Below are 14,583 nucleotides of genomic sequence, written 5' to 3' on the forward strand. Positions count from 1 at the left end.
AAAAAAAAATTTCATGGGAAGAGATGTGTTATGAGAGCACGCGTCGGCTGGGTTAATGATGGGGCTCGACTTTGGATGGGATAGGTTGGGATTGGCTGTTTTCCGGGCTCAGCATCACCTTTTTACGTGTATTTGGTATTGCTGTCTAGAGAGATCAGGGTTCATTCACCTATATTGGCGGTGGGCGGCGAGGGGTGGGTTAGAGGGCGTTTACATATTTTTTGTACGGGTTGGTCATTGGGAGAGAGAAAAAAAAAAGACGGGCTGTTGTATGATAACATGCATTGACTAGAGTAACATCTCACCCATTATACCACCACACCTCCATCTCTCTCCCACGCCATCCAAACAACACATTACATCTACTCAATCAACCACTCCTCCACCTCAACCCCCATACTCCTCCCCAACCCTCTCACCACCTCCCACCCCACATTCACCCTCCACTTGCCCCCGCAGTCCATCAGGTCCCCCCCGGTTCCCCCAACCCTCACGAGAAGCCTGAGACTCGCCAGCGTGGCGATCGCCATCCCGATATCCGCGTCCCCGTGCCCCATCCCTTCCTCCTTCTCCTCCCGTACATAGTGGCTCCTGGCCTCCCACTCCTCCCGAACGGCCGCGAAGATGGCGAGCATCCGCTCCAGCACGAACACGTGCGCCCCGAGGAGCTTGCGTGCGATCTTTTTGTGCTTGCTGCGCCCGGCAATGTCGCCGCCACCCCCGCGCCGCCGCCGCCGGCCGTGGTGGTGCGTCGAGAAGAGCACCAGGTCGTGCCGCGTCGCGTTGTGCGAGGCCAGATAGGACGCGAGGAGGAGGAGGCGTGGGGTCGGGGGGAGGAGGGTTGCTAGGTCGGTTTTTGCTGCTGCTACTGCAGCAGTTGCGGTTGCGGTTGCTGTTGCTGTTGCGGCCGTGGCGGGTTTGCCTGGCTGGTGGTGTTGGGGATTCCGGGCGGCTACCACGACGCCCGGGTCGAGCAGCCTCTCGTCTTGGAAGTGCATGCGTGCGGCCACGAGCAGCTTGGAGAACTCGCGGGCGCTGTGGGTGCCCGCGTGGATGGGCGCCGTGAAGCGCGGCCAGAGGGCCGTGCAGGCGTGCTGGAGGGACGGGAGGGTGCGCGAGGCGGCGCGGACGAGGGCATCGTGGACGGCCGAGGCGAAGCGGGACCAGAGGTCGGCGGTTTCTTGTGCGGTCGTGTTGGGCAGCGGAGGAGGGGGGGAGGTGGAGAGGATGGAGATGAACTCAGGCTTGGTGTAGGTTGGGAAGTGTAGGTGGGGGACGAAGGAGGTGCGGAGGAAGTTGGGTGCTGGAGAGGTCACGATGAAAACTGCCGTCAGGGACGGGATCTGTTGGAGGTTGTTAGCGGCTGGTGGACAGAGTTCTTGGGTATGGGTTACGTACAATCTCGGATAGCCGAGCAAGAGCTGGGAGGAGAGTATGGGGGGCGTCTCGCTGGCGATCGATGCCGTCCAAGATGAGCACGAATCGGAAGTTGTCTGGCCGCGGCGTGTACCTGAGCATCTTGGATAGCTCGACCGTCAACTGGGAAGCCGTCTCGCAGCGTGACGGCGCGGCATCCCATTCTAGGGCATCGGCGACCTTGCCGACAACTGTCTCGTAGAGGTGGCGGGCCGTGATGCATTCCACCGAGTTGACAATGGCATATCGGAGACTGGGCCCGCCGTCTCCGGACTGGCCAGCAAGCCGGGGCAGCAGTGCCGCCGTGATGGCGCTCTTCCCTGTGGCTTCAGTGCCGTAGATTACAAGGTTGCGACATGGCGCAGCGATGGGCTGCTTGTGAGTCAGTATTGCAAAGGCCTTCTGGGGTTAAAAGTGGCGTCAACCTACGTAAAGGAGCGTCGCCAGAGACCGAATCTGTGTTTCTCGGCAGGGGAAGCGCTGGGCAAGCGTGGTGATGATTAGCTCGTCCGGGAGCTGGAACAGAGAGGCGCTCATTGTTGAGGGACCATTATCAGCGTGCAATAATATGCGCAGAGTTGGCCGTCCTTGGTTGTGAGACGCTCACTTGATACTGGCCACTGGATGCGGTTGCTCGCATACCTGCACAGAAACAGTTCTGACCTGAGCATCAATTCCGTAAGGTATGTAGATACGGATAACTTACAGCGGGTATGTAATTACAGAACTGAAAGTCGCGGTAGTTACGCAGCGTGTCAGTGCGCGCTCGCTCCAGCCCGCGTCTCCACTCGTTATGCGCTCAGTGGGTAGCACGAGCGCCGCACATTAAAACTATCTCCATACGCCGTACAATAGTACACCACAATTCCGACGGCAGTTCCGCGCTAAACCCGTCTTTGGCATTGGCCTCGAGATGGAAGGATTATTTGATCCGGGGCTCAACAAGCCACAAAAGGGCCAGGTCTCTCGCTTGAGAAAGTGTTTCCGAGCTGGTCTCGTCCTGATTGATGAACTCGTCGACCCATCGGATGGATGATGCAAGTTAAATCGCCGCAGCTACTGAACCCCAACCCCTCCCCCCCCCCCCCCCCAGGCGCAACCCACCTCGTCGGCATCCGTTAGTCCTCTTTCTTGGCCCGGCGGGAGCAGCAGTCGGATGGTAGCCCCACCACCACCATCGCCAGTACCCCTCTGCAGCGGCTCTGGGTGCGAGGTGCCAGATGGACAAGTATAGCCTGGTCGTGACGACGGTCCGGATAGTGGCCGAGAAGCCCTATCATCCCAAACGGCCACACCGCAAGACCAGGACGGGATGTAGCAACTGCAAGGCGCGCAAAGTCAAGTGTGACGAGGTCCGTCCGGCCTGCCGCGCCTGCGTAGCGAGGAACAAGACGTGCATCTACGCGACTCCACTGAAGCGTGTAAAGGAGCAGCCTGCTGCCCTCACCTTGCCCACCAAGCGCGCCATACTGGCCAAGCCGCCGCTTGTGGAAGAGCCTCTGTTCATACCTACGGGACGCGATGACATCGACATGCGACTCCTCTGGTTCTACACGGCCAATACCTGGGTCTCCTACTCGTCTGGAGCGCTGCCATTCCGCAATGTCGACGAAATCCTCACCGTGAATGTCGTCCAGCACGCCTTTGCGAACCACTTCCTGATGAACAGTCTCCTCGCCCTCTCGGCCATGCACCTCAGTCACTGCGGAATCCCCAACATGGGCGTCTCGCGCTCACGAGAATTCTTCTACCGATCAAAGGCCTTCGAGACATACCGGAAGGCCGTTGAAGCTGCCGATCCGCCCACCTTTCCAGCTCTGGTTGCCTGCTCCTTGCTACTCTGCGGGCTCTCAACCGACGGCTTCCGCGGCGAGGACGCAAAGCCGCTCTATATCCTGGACTGGATGGTTCTCTGGCGGGGTATCAACACCATCGTCATGGTTACAGGGCTCCCAACACTATTTCAGGCGGGCGTGGCCGGGCTCATTTACCGGCCAGAAGTTGACTTGAATGCGTCGGCTCATCACGTCCCGCCCCATCTCCTCTCCACGGTTGCGTCGATCGAGCAAGACGACCCTGAATTCCTCTATGTTCAGCACTACCACCTCACCTTGAAATACCTCGGCTCGCTCTACCTTGAGCTCTCAAACGGTCTAAGCCAAATGCTCCTGTTGCGCATAATGACCTTCTTCACCTACTTGCCCAGCGAATTTGTCGATGCTGCCCGCGAACGGCATCCCCGCGCGCTCATCATCCTCGCCCACTACCTCGTCTTTGCAAAGTACAGTCCATCTCACTGTTGGTGGATGCAGGATGTCAGCAACCACGAAATCCCGAGCATCTGCAACTTCCTGGGATCCAAATGGGCACACATGCTCCGCGTTCCCACCTCTGCTGTTCCGCTCACCGACCACGTCGAGATTGCCAGGCTATTGCTGGGCGATCCTCGCTGGGAACCACCCCTAGAGGTGGGCGAGGGCACATTCATGGCTCCGGCCCCAGATCAAGACCTCGTGGTTCGATCTGCGGCAGAGGGCGAAGAAATGAGCGAGGATGTGCGGGCCTACCAGGAACGAAAAGTTCAATATGGGGTAGGCGTTTTCCGGCAGAGCTTATGAACGAGGGCTCGCCTCTACGGCTGTTTAGCTCTTAATAAATATCGGTTTCCGTTCCAGATACGGACGCATTGTTCTCGCTCGGGCCAGAAACGATAGTTCGCTTTTTTTTTTTTTTTTTTTTTATTGACGAGGCTAGACTCGAGAGCATATTGCATATACGCGGATTGTCCGGTCAAGGCATCGTCGATACCTTATCCTCCGCTTCCGTCCTCTTACGGTCCGCTCTTGCTTTCTCTTTACAGCCCAAACCACTCCTCGCTTGCCGTCAGGTTCGACGGCACGCTATGTCCGACACCCGTCGCATAGATGCCCTGCACAAACTCGCCATAGTTATCCGTCTGGTAGTTGCGGGCCGGGTAATTCTTGATGCTGCTCGTCGGCGTCTGGCTGACGCCAAACACATTCGTCCACTGCTTGATCGTCTCCTGGTAGTTCGCCGGTGCGAGCGTGCCGTCGGCGCTCCCATGCCAGATCTGCATCTTGGGCCGTGGCCCGTCGTACCCGGGGTACATGTTGCGCACCACATTACCCCTGTTTCACCTCTCATCAGTCTCCCAAATCCCCGGGAAGCATGGGAACGAGCGACGGAAGAACGCCAAACACGTACCACTGCTCAGCACTCGCCCGGCTCTGCCCGCCGCTGCACGTATTATTCCACTGCGCCACGCCCCCCGAGCTGCTCATGAAGCACCCCGCCGGCACGCCGGAATACAGGCTCACCGCGGCGATCAGCTCGGGGTACGTCGCCGCCAGCACGTTGCTCATCATGCCGCCCGAGCTGCCGCCCGTGACATAGACCCTGCTCCGGTCGGCGCCGTACCGCTCCACCGCGTACAGGATCATGTTCGCAATCGCCTGGCTGTCCCCGCCGCCGTTGTGGCTCAGCGTCCGCCGGCTCGACACGTCCCAGCACGTGCCGCTGTGCGGCGACGACGGCCACACCGTGATGTACCCCTTGCCGTCGGACCCCTGGCGCCACGGGATCTTGGAGTTCTGGAAGTACGACTGGGCCGACGACTGGCACGAGTGGATGACCACGACCAGCGGCGGGTTGGGCGAGATGACGCGGTCGGGGACGTAGACGTACCTTTTTTTTTTTTTTTTTTAATGATTGTTTAGTTTTGTCTTGTTATCTAGTGATAAGGGAGAGAAGGGGTGGGGTGTTGTTAAAGCAAATAAGAAAACGAAAAAAGGAGGAAACAGCATCTAAGAAAACAAAAAGGGGAAAAACAAACATTTGCGGCTTAGAGGTGGCATTGTTGGGGTAATCGACCCGCGTGAGCTGCGCGGCCAGTGAGAGCTGACCCCCGGCAAGGAGGGCCGCTGCTGCGCCGAGAAAGGAGGTGAACGTGACCATCGTGATGCTCGTCTTCTCCCCTTGCCTATCAGCGTTACAGTAAGGGTTACCAAGGAACACTAGCGAAGACCAAGTCGGAGAATAAACCAGAGATAACCTTACTTTTCTAGGTGCACATAAGCCATGTGCCATGCGGCCAAGACCTGGGTATAAATATATATTCCATCCATTATCGTGGCGCCGAGAGATCTCCGCTCGTGATACCACGGCGTCTGCCCTTCCCCCGGATTTCCTGTGTGGTTTGACACTTCCCCGCAACTCAATCATAGCCGCACGATCAACACTTGATAAATTCCACGAGTGAGAATCGTTGATTGCCGCGGTATATACAAGACAAGGGTAGGCGGCTAAAAGACTGAATATCTCGGAGGTTAATCATCTTCTATCATACTCTGCCCCATACATCCAATTGGACATTGGCTACGGATCCCCTGATGCCCGTTGTTAAAACTAGGGACCCGGTCGCCAATTGCAAACACATCTGGTGCCGAGAGATCAACGCACCTAATACTGGGACGCAGGCAGGTCGCATAGGGCGTGCGCAGACATAGACAGAGGAAAAGACTTGATTGATACACAGCTCACAAATGAAAGCTTGACTGAGCTTGGGAACTCGCCGGAAACCGCTTCGCTTCTATACACTGGTCGCCGATTCTTTCCCGATTTTACAGACCCCTAGATTAAGAGCTCTTCTCGAGCTCAGCCAGAATCTTCTCACCCTTCTCCCGCGCCGACGCAAAGTCACCAACCATGTAGAAGGCACCCTCGGGCATGTCGTCACCCTCACCGTTCAGGATGGCCTTGAACGAAGCAATGGTATCCTTAAGGTCGACGAGCTTGCCCTCGATACCAGTGAAGACCTGGGCGACAGTGAAGGGCTGGCTCAGGAAACGCTGGATCTTACGGGCACGCTCGACGGTAAGCTTGTCGGCTTCCGACAGTTCGTCCATACCGAGAATGGCAATGATATCCTGGAGGGACTTGTACTCCTGGAGGATCTGCTGGACACGGGTGGCAGTCTCGTAGTGCTCCTGGCCGACAATGCGGGGGTCGAGCATACGGGACTTGGAGTCGAGAGGGTCGACGGCGGGGTAGATACCCAACTCCGAGATACCACGAGACAAGACAGTGGTGGCGTCCAAGTGAGCGAAGGTGGTGGCCGGGGCGGGGTCCGTCAGATCGTCAGCGGGCACGTAGACAGCCTGGACGGAGGTAATCGAGCCCTTCTTGGTGGTGGTGATACGCTCCTGCATACCACCCATGTCGACGGCGAGAGTGGGTTGGTAACCGACGGCAGAGGGGATACGACCCAGAAGGGCCGACACCTCGGAACCGGCCTGTGTGAAACGGAAGATGTTGTCGATGAAGAGAAGCACTGAGAAACCTGTCAGCATGCGCCGGACATCATCTAGGGGCCGAGCGAACACGCACCGTCCTGGCCTTCCTCGTCACGGAAGTACTCAGCGACAGTCAAACCGGTAAGGGCGACACGGGCACGGGCTCCGGGGGGCTCGTTCATCTGGCCGAAGACAAGTGCGACCTTGGACTCGCCATCAAGCTGAATGACGGAGGTCTCCTGCATTTCGTGGTACAGATCGTTACCCTCACGAGTACGCTCGCCGACACCGGTGAAGACGGAGTAACCACCGTGGGCCTTGGCGATGTTGTTGATGAGCTCCTGAATGAAGACAGTCTTGCCGACACCGGCACCACCGAACAGACCGATCTTGCCACCACGAGCGTAGGGGGCGAGCAGATCCACAACCTTGATACCGGTAACCAGAATCTCAGCAGTCGTCGACTGGTCAGTGAACTCGGGCGCCTCAGCGTGAATGGGAAGCCGCTTGTCAGACTTGATGGGTCCCCGCTCGTCGATCGGGTCGCCGGTGACGTTCATAATACGGCCGAGAGTGGCAGGGCCGACACTAGTTGTGTCACGCGTCAGCCGATGGGCCTTCATCATGCCATGTTTTACTCTCAGGTAGAGCTTGAACTTACGGAATGGTGATGGGAGCACCGGCTGTGCAGACATGTTAGCATCCTGCGGCCAATTGGAAAATGTAGTGGACACTTACTATCGACAGCCTTGGCACCACGCACCAGACCCTCGGTACCTGGACGCTGCTGTCAGAATGACATTTCAATGCCGCCGGATGACGTGGGAACCAACCGTCCATGGCAATACATCTCACGACGTTCTCGCCAAGATGTTGCTGCCGCCGAGTTAGCACGCTGCGGGGGGTCGATATGCGCCGGAGAGGGCTTGGCATACCGCGACCTCGAGCACGAGCTTCTGGCCATTGTTGTTGGTCTCAAGGGCGTTGAGAATGGGAGGGAGCTTGTCGGTATCGAACTTGACTATCGGCTGCGTCAGCTGGTTGACAACAAGAACCGCGGGGCGCGACTTGTTGAGGCCAGAGAGGAACTAACCATCGACGACGGCACCTGTGTTTTTGGACAGTGTGGTTAGCCAAGCGAACAATTTTCCGGAACCCCAACCACCGCGCCCGGCTTACCGATGACCTGGTAGATCTTGCCGTCACCGACACCCGCAGTGCTGGCGAATCTCTTGAAGGCCGGGGTCCTGATGTTCAAGCTGGCCGGGCGAACGGCGCGACGGGTCGCCGCCGCGAAGGAAGGACGGGCTGTCCGGGCGAAGGCGGAAATGCCGCTGCAGCGAGAGCGGAAAAAAAGGTTTGCATCAGTCTCAATTGATCTCAATTGGCGTAATTGGCGGCTCAAAAATTCGGCATTTCGGCGGCAACTCACCTCTTGAACATCTTGACGATGATTAAGGCGGACTTTTGACGGTGGATGGACAATGAGGAGAGATGGCTTGGGAGGAGGAAGAAAACGGGTTCGAAAATCTCTCGACGAGCTTTCGGCTAGAAGCTGCGGAGCTCCATGCTGCCACGTGACTGCCAGTTCAGGAAAAATGTGGGGCTCCACCAGCCATTTTTTGCGAAACTGCGACTTCAATGTGTCCCCTGTGCCGCAGGGGTGGCCTTTCCGTCGCTGTTGCGAACCTTTCGTCATGGTTCTCCAGTGTTCGCGCACTCCCCCTCCTCGCTACACTGTTTCTTGCGAAAATCAGTCACCTATGGTTCATATTCGTTTCTCTTCCTCTCGAAGAGGCCTTGCAGACGCACAATTGCTCCAAAGCTTTTCCGCACCCAGTTCGGTCTTCCGGAGGCCGTAGCACTTGGCCCGTTGCTATTGAGACGGTCCGCCGGGACGACCCGGGATGGGGTCCCTGTGCCAGCTCAGACCTGCAAAACATGGCAGCCCGGGAAGGCGAGAACTTCCGCCGTGGTGAGCTCCGAACAGTCTCCAAACACCACACACTGTAGTAAAGCATTTTACACATAATACGTTGTCCGTAATTTGGCTACTCTATATCACCCCTACAGCCCTTCATGAAGAACGCAAGTTCTGTTCGGAGCCTTTTTTTTCTCTCCTAAAACTTCCTTTTCCTTTTTCCCTCGCCGACCTGATTGGTAAAACTCACGCCAAGGAATCGACAACTCTAGCTCTCGTGGCTACCAAACACTCACTTCTGTGAGATCGACGATTCAAGCGCCAGAACCTACACCAATGTCAGAGCATGCCGATGAAAACGGACGAAGAGCCGACTTACCAAAGCAGTCCTGCACGGAATATAAATATGTGTGCAGTTTTTCCGGCCGTTCCACTCGAGCTTCTCGGTGAAGAAGCGCGTGTTCTGGTCAACGCGGCTGTGGCCGCCGTGCTCCTTGGTGTCCGTGTTGAGAACGATCCGGTATGTCCCAGCAACCTCGATGCCGATCCGGTAATCGGTGAAGCTCTGGCTGGGGTGGAAGTTGAACACAAATACCACACCACCTCGCTCAAAGACAATCACCTTGTCGCCTTCGTGCTTCAGCGAGATGTAAGCCTGCGGGGCATGCAGCCAGCCGTACTTGGCCTCGCAGAGGTTCATGGAGCGGTCAAAGTTGTTGAGGAACTGATACCGCAGGAGATGATCCTCGGTCAGGTTCAGCTGGCGGCGGGCGTACCAAAACGAGTTCTGGTTGCCCTCGCGCGGGAAGTCTAGCCATTCCGGGTGCCCAAACTCGTTGCCCTCAAAGTTGAGCCATCCCTCGCCACCCAGGCCGTGCGTCAGCAGACGGATCATCTTGTGCAGCGCAATGCCGCGGTCGATCACCGGAGTGAGCGGCCCAAGGACCGACATGTTGGTGTAGAGCTCCGCGTCGCAAAGATGCATCATGAGCGTCTTGTCACCGACCAACCTGCATATGATGTCAGCAAGTTCTGAGGCCAACAAAGGAGGAACTTACGCTTGATCGTGGCTCTCAGCATACGCGATGGTCTTCTCCCCGTGGCGGCGGTTGGTCAGGGTCCAGCAGATGTTGCCAATATCCCAGTCTTCGTCTTTCTTCTCCTTCAGAATCTTGATCCACATGTCGGGGATGGCCATGGCAAGCCTGTAGTCAAACCCAACGCCTCCCAGTGAGAGCGGGAGGCAAAGCGCTGGCATTCCCGAGACATCTTCGGCGACCGTGATGACCTCCGGGTACAACTGGTGAAGCAGCTCGTTAGCCAACATGAGGTAGACGACCGCCTCCTCATCGACGCTGGCGCCAAAATACTCATGGTAGCCACCAGAGAAGCCACTGGTAAAGGTTAGTTTGTCGCAAACAACGGGGGGGGGAAGACTAGCATAAAACTCACGTTCCGATGCCGTGATGGAGATAGAGCATGCTTGTCACGCCGTCAAATCGGAACCCGTCAAACTGGTATTCATCCATCCAGAAGCGCAGGTTGCTCAGCAGAAACCGCATGACCTCATGGTGGCCATAGTTGAAGAGCCTGCTGTCCCAGAGCTCATGTCTTCCCCTGCCACCCTCGTGGAAGTACTGATGGTCAGTGCCATCAAAGTGGTTCAGACCGTCGAGCACATTCTTGGAGGCGTGGCTGTGCACAACATCCAGCAGCACGACGAGGCCCAAGCTGTGGGCCACGTCCACCAGTTCCTTCAGGTCCTCCGGCGGACCATACCGGCTACTAGCGGCAAAGAAGTTGTTCACCTGGTAGCCGAAGCTGGCATAATATGCGTGCTCCATGATGGCCATGAGCTGGATGGCGTTGTAACCTAGGCTCTTGATACGCGGGAGCATATCCTTGGTGAACTCCTTGTACGTGGCGACTCTCAGCTCGGGCGAGGAAATGCCGACGTGCGCCTCGTAGATGCGCAGGCTCTCCGGCTTCTTGGGCCGCGCATGCTTAGGAACATAGCGTTCTGCGGCCGGGGGGTTCCAAAACCGGGCCTCGTACGCGGGCGAGATGGAGAGGTCTTGTGTGACATACTTGATCCAGGCTGGGACCCTGTCAACCCATTCTTCTGTTGGCAATTCGAGGGATATCTAAGCAGGTTGTTAGACCGGGTGAGCCCCGGGGATCACTGGCCGTGTCGTACCTTGATTTTGGAATTGTGCGGAATTGCTGGCTTCCCGTCGGCAGTTGGGGGTACGGTGATCTCAAACACACCAAACTCGTTCTTCTTCATAGGGTGCGCGTTCCGGTCCCAGTTGTCTGTGGTCTATGTGAGACGAATACCCCCAGAGTGCATTTGGCTCATGTGAAGCTTACTGAAATCGCCGATGAGGGAAGCCTTGACGGCACCGGGCGCCCACTCTCTGTAGACGATGCTGTTGTCGTCTTTCGCCTGCAGTCCAAAGATCTCGGTTCCCTAAAATGGTCAACGGGTGTATAGAAAGGGCTGGGGACGAGTTGGATTACCCTGCTAAACTTCTCCAAGCCGCCTTCGGTCTCGTCGATCCGCTTGATCCATTCCTGAGCCTTGGCATAGCGCCGCTTCAACGAGTCCGCGAAGGGCGAAAGCCATGGGTCCAGCTTGAGCACTCCTGGTCTTCCGGTCAGTTAGGCACTGGGAATAGATACGTGAAGCAACCGCACCAGTGCCGTCCTTGGGGATATCATCTTCGGCCACCGTCCCTCCATCCACCAACGTGTTTGACGAATTCACAGCGATAGGGTCCATTCTCTCAACAAATTGAGGCTACGACGAGCTCTCAGTTCTCGACGAATGTCGCAAATGCTTGTGACGCTGAATTTTGGTATCCGCCTAGAGGAAGCGCGGCCCGCACAAGCTCGGCAACTTATCTCGACCAAGTCAGCTAGACCCAAACGATGGAAAACAACGGCTGTCTATTGAAAATGGGGGGAATGTGGCAGCTAGAAGCGGGGTGACGGAAATGACGGGTCACACTCGTGCTGCTGTACTTGGGGAGACAGGTTGTGTTATCTGAGAAGCAGGTGGTTCTGAGTTGAGCCTTGGAGGGCATGTAAATCAACGCTGCATTACATCATTGGGAACCTGTTTGCGGTCCAACCCAATTCCATCGAAGGAGCAAAACGGCTCCACGCCGGACTATCGCGGCTACCTGCTCGCATTGCCTCCTGTGCCGCCGCCCGTTGGCTGACCCAACCTCATGCGCCGGACCCTCCTAGGGTCTACTCAAACCGCTGCACCACCTTATCGCATTGCTGTGGATGGAGAACGAGACAGTCGCAAACAGACTCCTCATCTTCTACCTCCGAGTCCGTCTGGTGGGGTCTTGTTCGTCAGACAAACAGGCCCCTTGCTGTTGATTTGTCCAGAGCTAGCTAGGGTGCGCCACAGGGAGGGGAAGCTGCTGTCAGGGAAGGGTAAGCTTGCAGCGGTGGCCGGTGCTGATGCCCCGCACTGCCTCCAGGGGAGGTCTCACCAACCACAGCCAAGTCCATCCCATTGTCCAATGTCTCGCACGACGCACCATGTGGCGTCGCAGCTATCCGCCTCTCGGTTCCCCCAGGATTCCGAGACAAATCCACCAGGGAAGCTTCGCCTCTCATTAAGCCTGCATCCGATAAGGGGCTCTTGAGAGACCCGATCTGATTTCGGACCGCTCCCCTGCTGAGCATGAGTGTCGTCCGAGTGCGACAATGTCGGTCCTAGTGCGCGCTCGAGCGCCAACGCGGGCGGCGACGCAGCGCCTCGCCCGGCTTCGGCACCCCGCCTACTCGACGTCAAGCGTCCTTCTTTCGGCCGCTCGCCGGTCGCAGGATTTTAATTCGGGCTACACCTCGAGCTACGATCCCACCCAGGAGACAGGCCGTGGCCCCATCTTTTCCAAAGCCGCCTTCGGCGTCCCGCAGTTCTATCCGCGGGACCTAAAACGACGGGTAGATGACTACGTTGTGGGCCAGGACCGTGCGAAGAAAACGATATGCTCGGTGATATTCAACCATTACCAGGGGTTACGGCGCCGGCAGCACCACGAGGTCCAGGACCAGCGGCTGCGGGAGAAGCTCCAGAGGCAGAAATACGCACAAGACCGGGACACGTTTGAGCATGCGGGCTACAACAGTAGCCCCGCGCATCCTGTGGAAGGTGGGCGGTGGCCCTCGCGTCGTGCTGCATTTGCTTTCGGAGCTCGGCGGCAGGCTGATGACAATCCCGCTCCTCAAGATGAATTTCCCGGGCATCACGAGTCTGTCCGGGCCACACACCCACTTCCGGAGAGCATGTTTGAGCCGCCGCCAGATGACTTCTATATTCCAGAAGACTTCGCGGCGCCTCAGCACGTGAAGATAGACAAGAGCAATCTGCTTTTGATCGGACCGACCGGTGTTGGCAAGACGTATATTCTCGAGTGAGTCGGCCGGTACCCGAGACACCACGTCGACCGGTCATGCTCACACTGTGATCCAGGACGCTTAGCAAGAAGCTCAACGTGCCATTTACAATAAGCGACTGCAACTCGTTTACACAAGCCGGATATATCGGCCAGGATGTTGAGACCTGCATAGAGCGGCTGCTCATCGAGGCCAACTACGACATCAAGGCCGCCGAACATGGAATCGTCGTGCTGGATGAGTTTGACAAGATTGCAAAGCGCGAGACGGTCAATGGTAGAGACGTGGGAGGCGAGGGTGTCCAGCAGGCCCTCCTGAAGCTTGTGGAGGGAACCAAGGTCACCGTCAATATCAAGGACCACAGATCTTCGCGGACGACAAACAACCCGCCTGGCGGATACGGGCCGTCAAGCCCGCAGTCAACTCCCCCATCGGGCAAAGTAGACCAGTACACGGTCGACACGACAAACATCCTCTTCGTCTTCTGCGGCGCCTTTGTCGGGCTAGACAAAACAGTCCTCAGAAGAGTGTCCAAGCCGTCGATTGGCTTCGGTTCCGAGATTCGCGGAGGACGCGGTTCCTCCATGTCGAGCCTCAAGGACATTCTGCCTCCGGAGATGTACAGCCATCTCCCACACCAGCCGGTCTTTACCGACGGACCGTCGAGCAGCGGGTTCACCCCGCTAGATCTGACCACGCCGGCCGATCTGCAGGCCTTTGGGTTCATCCCCGAGCTGATCGGACGGCTGCATAACATCTGCGCTCTCACGCCGCTCTCGCTCGACGAGCTCTACCGCATCCTGACGGAGCCGCGGAACAGCCTGGTGGCGCAGTACACGGCGCTGTTTGAGACGTACCCCAGCAGGCTGTTCTTCACGCGCCGGGCGCTGTATGCCATCGCGGAGCGGGCGGCTAAGAACGAGACGGGCGCGCGGGGTCTCAAGATGGAGATGGAGCGGGTGCTGGCCGAGCCCATGTTCGATGCCCCAACTCCGTACGTGCTCATCACGGAAGGGTGCGTCAATGGCACGGAGAAGGCGAGTTACTGGGGCAAGGATGGCAGGATGGAGCTGGAAAGGAGGATACGGGAGGAGGATGAGAAGATGGCGGGGCCGGGGGAACCCGATGTTACTTTTGAGCAATTCCGCGAGGCGGGCCTCAGCGGGGCCTGAGGTCTTGGGATTGTGATGACTTAACGCGGGTTGAGAGACCATGATTAGGGCGTTTTTGGTTTGGGTATTGGGTTTCTGGGGCCTGAGTTTGGATCTTCGGGGTGGGAATCTGGCGGCTGGGATTGGTTGCAACCTGAACTACATTCAGACTGGTTGTCTATGGTTTTATACGTGGGTTCAACATGGTGGGTGGCGTCGTCAGATACATATAGCATCCGAGACAGCCAGGACGTTTATTGATTCCTCCAGGCATCTTCAATTCGCTATCTTGATAAACCCGTTATGGCATCTGATGGTACAACGTGTCTAACTAATATTCGACCTGTCAATTCGTGAGAAAGAG

At 57.3% G+C, this 14,583-nt stretch overlaps 6 protein-coding genes across 6 annotated transcripts; 2 read left to right on the top strand and 4 right to left on the bottom strand.

The window, feature by feature from the left end:
* Positions 1–362: 362 nt before the first annotated feature.
* Positions 363–1,953, bottom strand: MFIFM68171_03277 (Origin recognition complex subunit 5; the record flags this gene model as incomplete). Its single annotated transcript, XM_071058698.1, has 3 exons — positions 363–1,343; positions 1,399–1,788; positions 1,846–1,953. 3 exons carry the CDS (start codon positions 1,951–1,953, stop codon positions 363–365), a joined length of 1,479 nt encoding a protein of 492 aa, XP_070914799.1.
* Positions 1,954–2,636: 683 nt separating this feature from the next.
* Positions 2,637–4,034, top strand: MFIFM68171_03278 (Sterol regulatory element-binding protein ECM22-like protein 2; the record flags this gene model as incomplete). The annotated part of the gene is made up of 1 exon (XM_071058699.1): positions 2,637–4,034. One exon carries the CDS (start codon positions 2,637–2,639, stop codon positions 4,032–4,034), a length of 1,398 nt encoding a protein of 465 aa, XP_070914800.1.
* A 236-nt stretch (positions 4,035–4,270) lies between these two features.
* On the bottom strand, positions 4,271–5,391 carry MFIFM68171_03279 (Carboxylic ester hydrolase; the record flags this gene model as incomplete). Its single annotated transcript, XM_071058700.1, has 3 exons — positions 4,271–4,565; positions 4,642–5,121; positions 5,270–5,391. The coding sequence occupies 3 exons, from the start codon at positions 5,389–5,391 to the stop codon at positions 4,271–4,273; spliced, it is 897 nt and encodes a 298-aa protein (XP_070914801.1).
* Positions 5,392–6,071: 680 nt separating this feature from the next.
* ATP2 (atp2, beta subunit of the F1 sector of mitochondrial F1F0 ATP synthase) lies at positions 6,072–8,171 on the bottom strand (the record flags this gene model as incomplete). The annotated part of the gene is made up of 9 exons (XM_071058701.1): positions 6,072–6,766; positions 6,823–7,316; positions 7,390–7,411; positions 7,467–7,505; positions 7,562–7,604; positions 7,664–7,749; positions 7,822–7,836; positions 7,908–8,062; positions 8,161–8,171. The coding sequence occupies 9 exons, from the start codon at positions 8,169–8,171 to the stop codon at positions 6,072–6,074; spliced, it is 1,560 nt and encodes a 519-aa protein (XP_070914802.1).
* Positions 8,172–8,941: 770 nt separating this feature from the next.
* GLC3 (alpha-1,4-glucan branching enzyme) lies at positions 8,942–11,431 on the bottom strand (the record flags this gene model as incomplete). The annotated part of the gene is made up of 8 exons (XM_071058702.1): positions 8,942–8,977; positions 9,029–9,659; positions 9,708–10,043; positions 10,102–10,793; positions 10,847–10,962; positions 11,020–11,119; positions 11,170–11,294; positions 11,347–11,431. The coding sequence occupies 8 exons, from the start codon at positions 11,429–11,431 to the stop codon at positions 8,942–8,944; spliced, it is 2,121 nt and encodes a 706-aa protein (XP_070914803.1).
* A 944-nt stretch (positions 11,432–12,375) lies between these two features.
* Positions 12,376–14,240, top strand: MCX1 (ATP-binding protein; the record flags this gene model as incomplete). Its single annotated transcript, XM_071058703.1, has 2 exons — positions 12,376–13,085; positions 13,145–14,240. 2 exons carry the CDS (start codon positions 12,376–12,378, stop codon positions 14,238–14,240), a joined length of 1,806 nt encoding a protein of 601 aa, XP_070914804.1.
* Between the last annotated feature and the right edge of the window lie 343 nt (positions 14,241–14,583).

The sequence above is a fragment of the Madurella fahalii genome (genome assembly GCF_045866475.1).
Source record: "Madurella fahalii IFM 68171 DNA, scaffold_2, whole genome shotgun sequence".
NCBI classification, from domain to species: Eukaryota; Fungi; Ascomycota; class Sordariomycetes; order Sordariales; genus Madurella; species Madurella fahalii.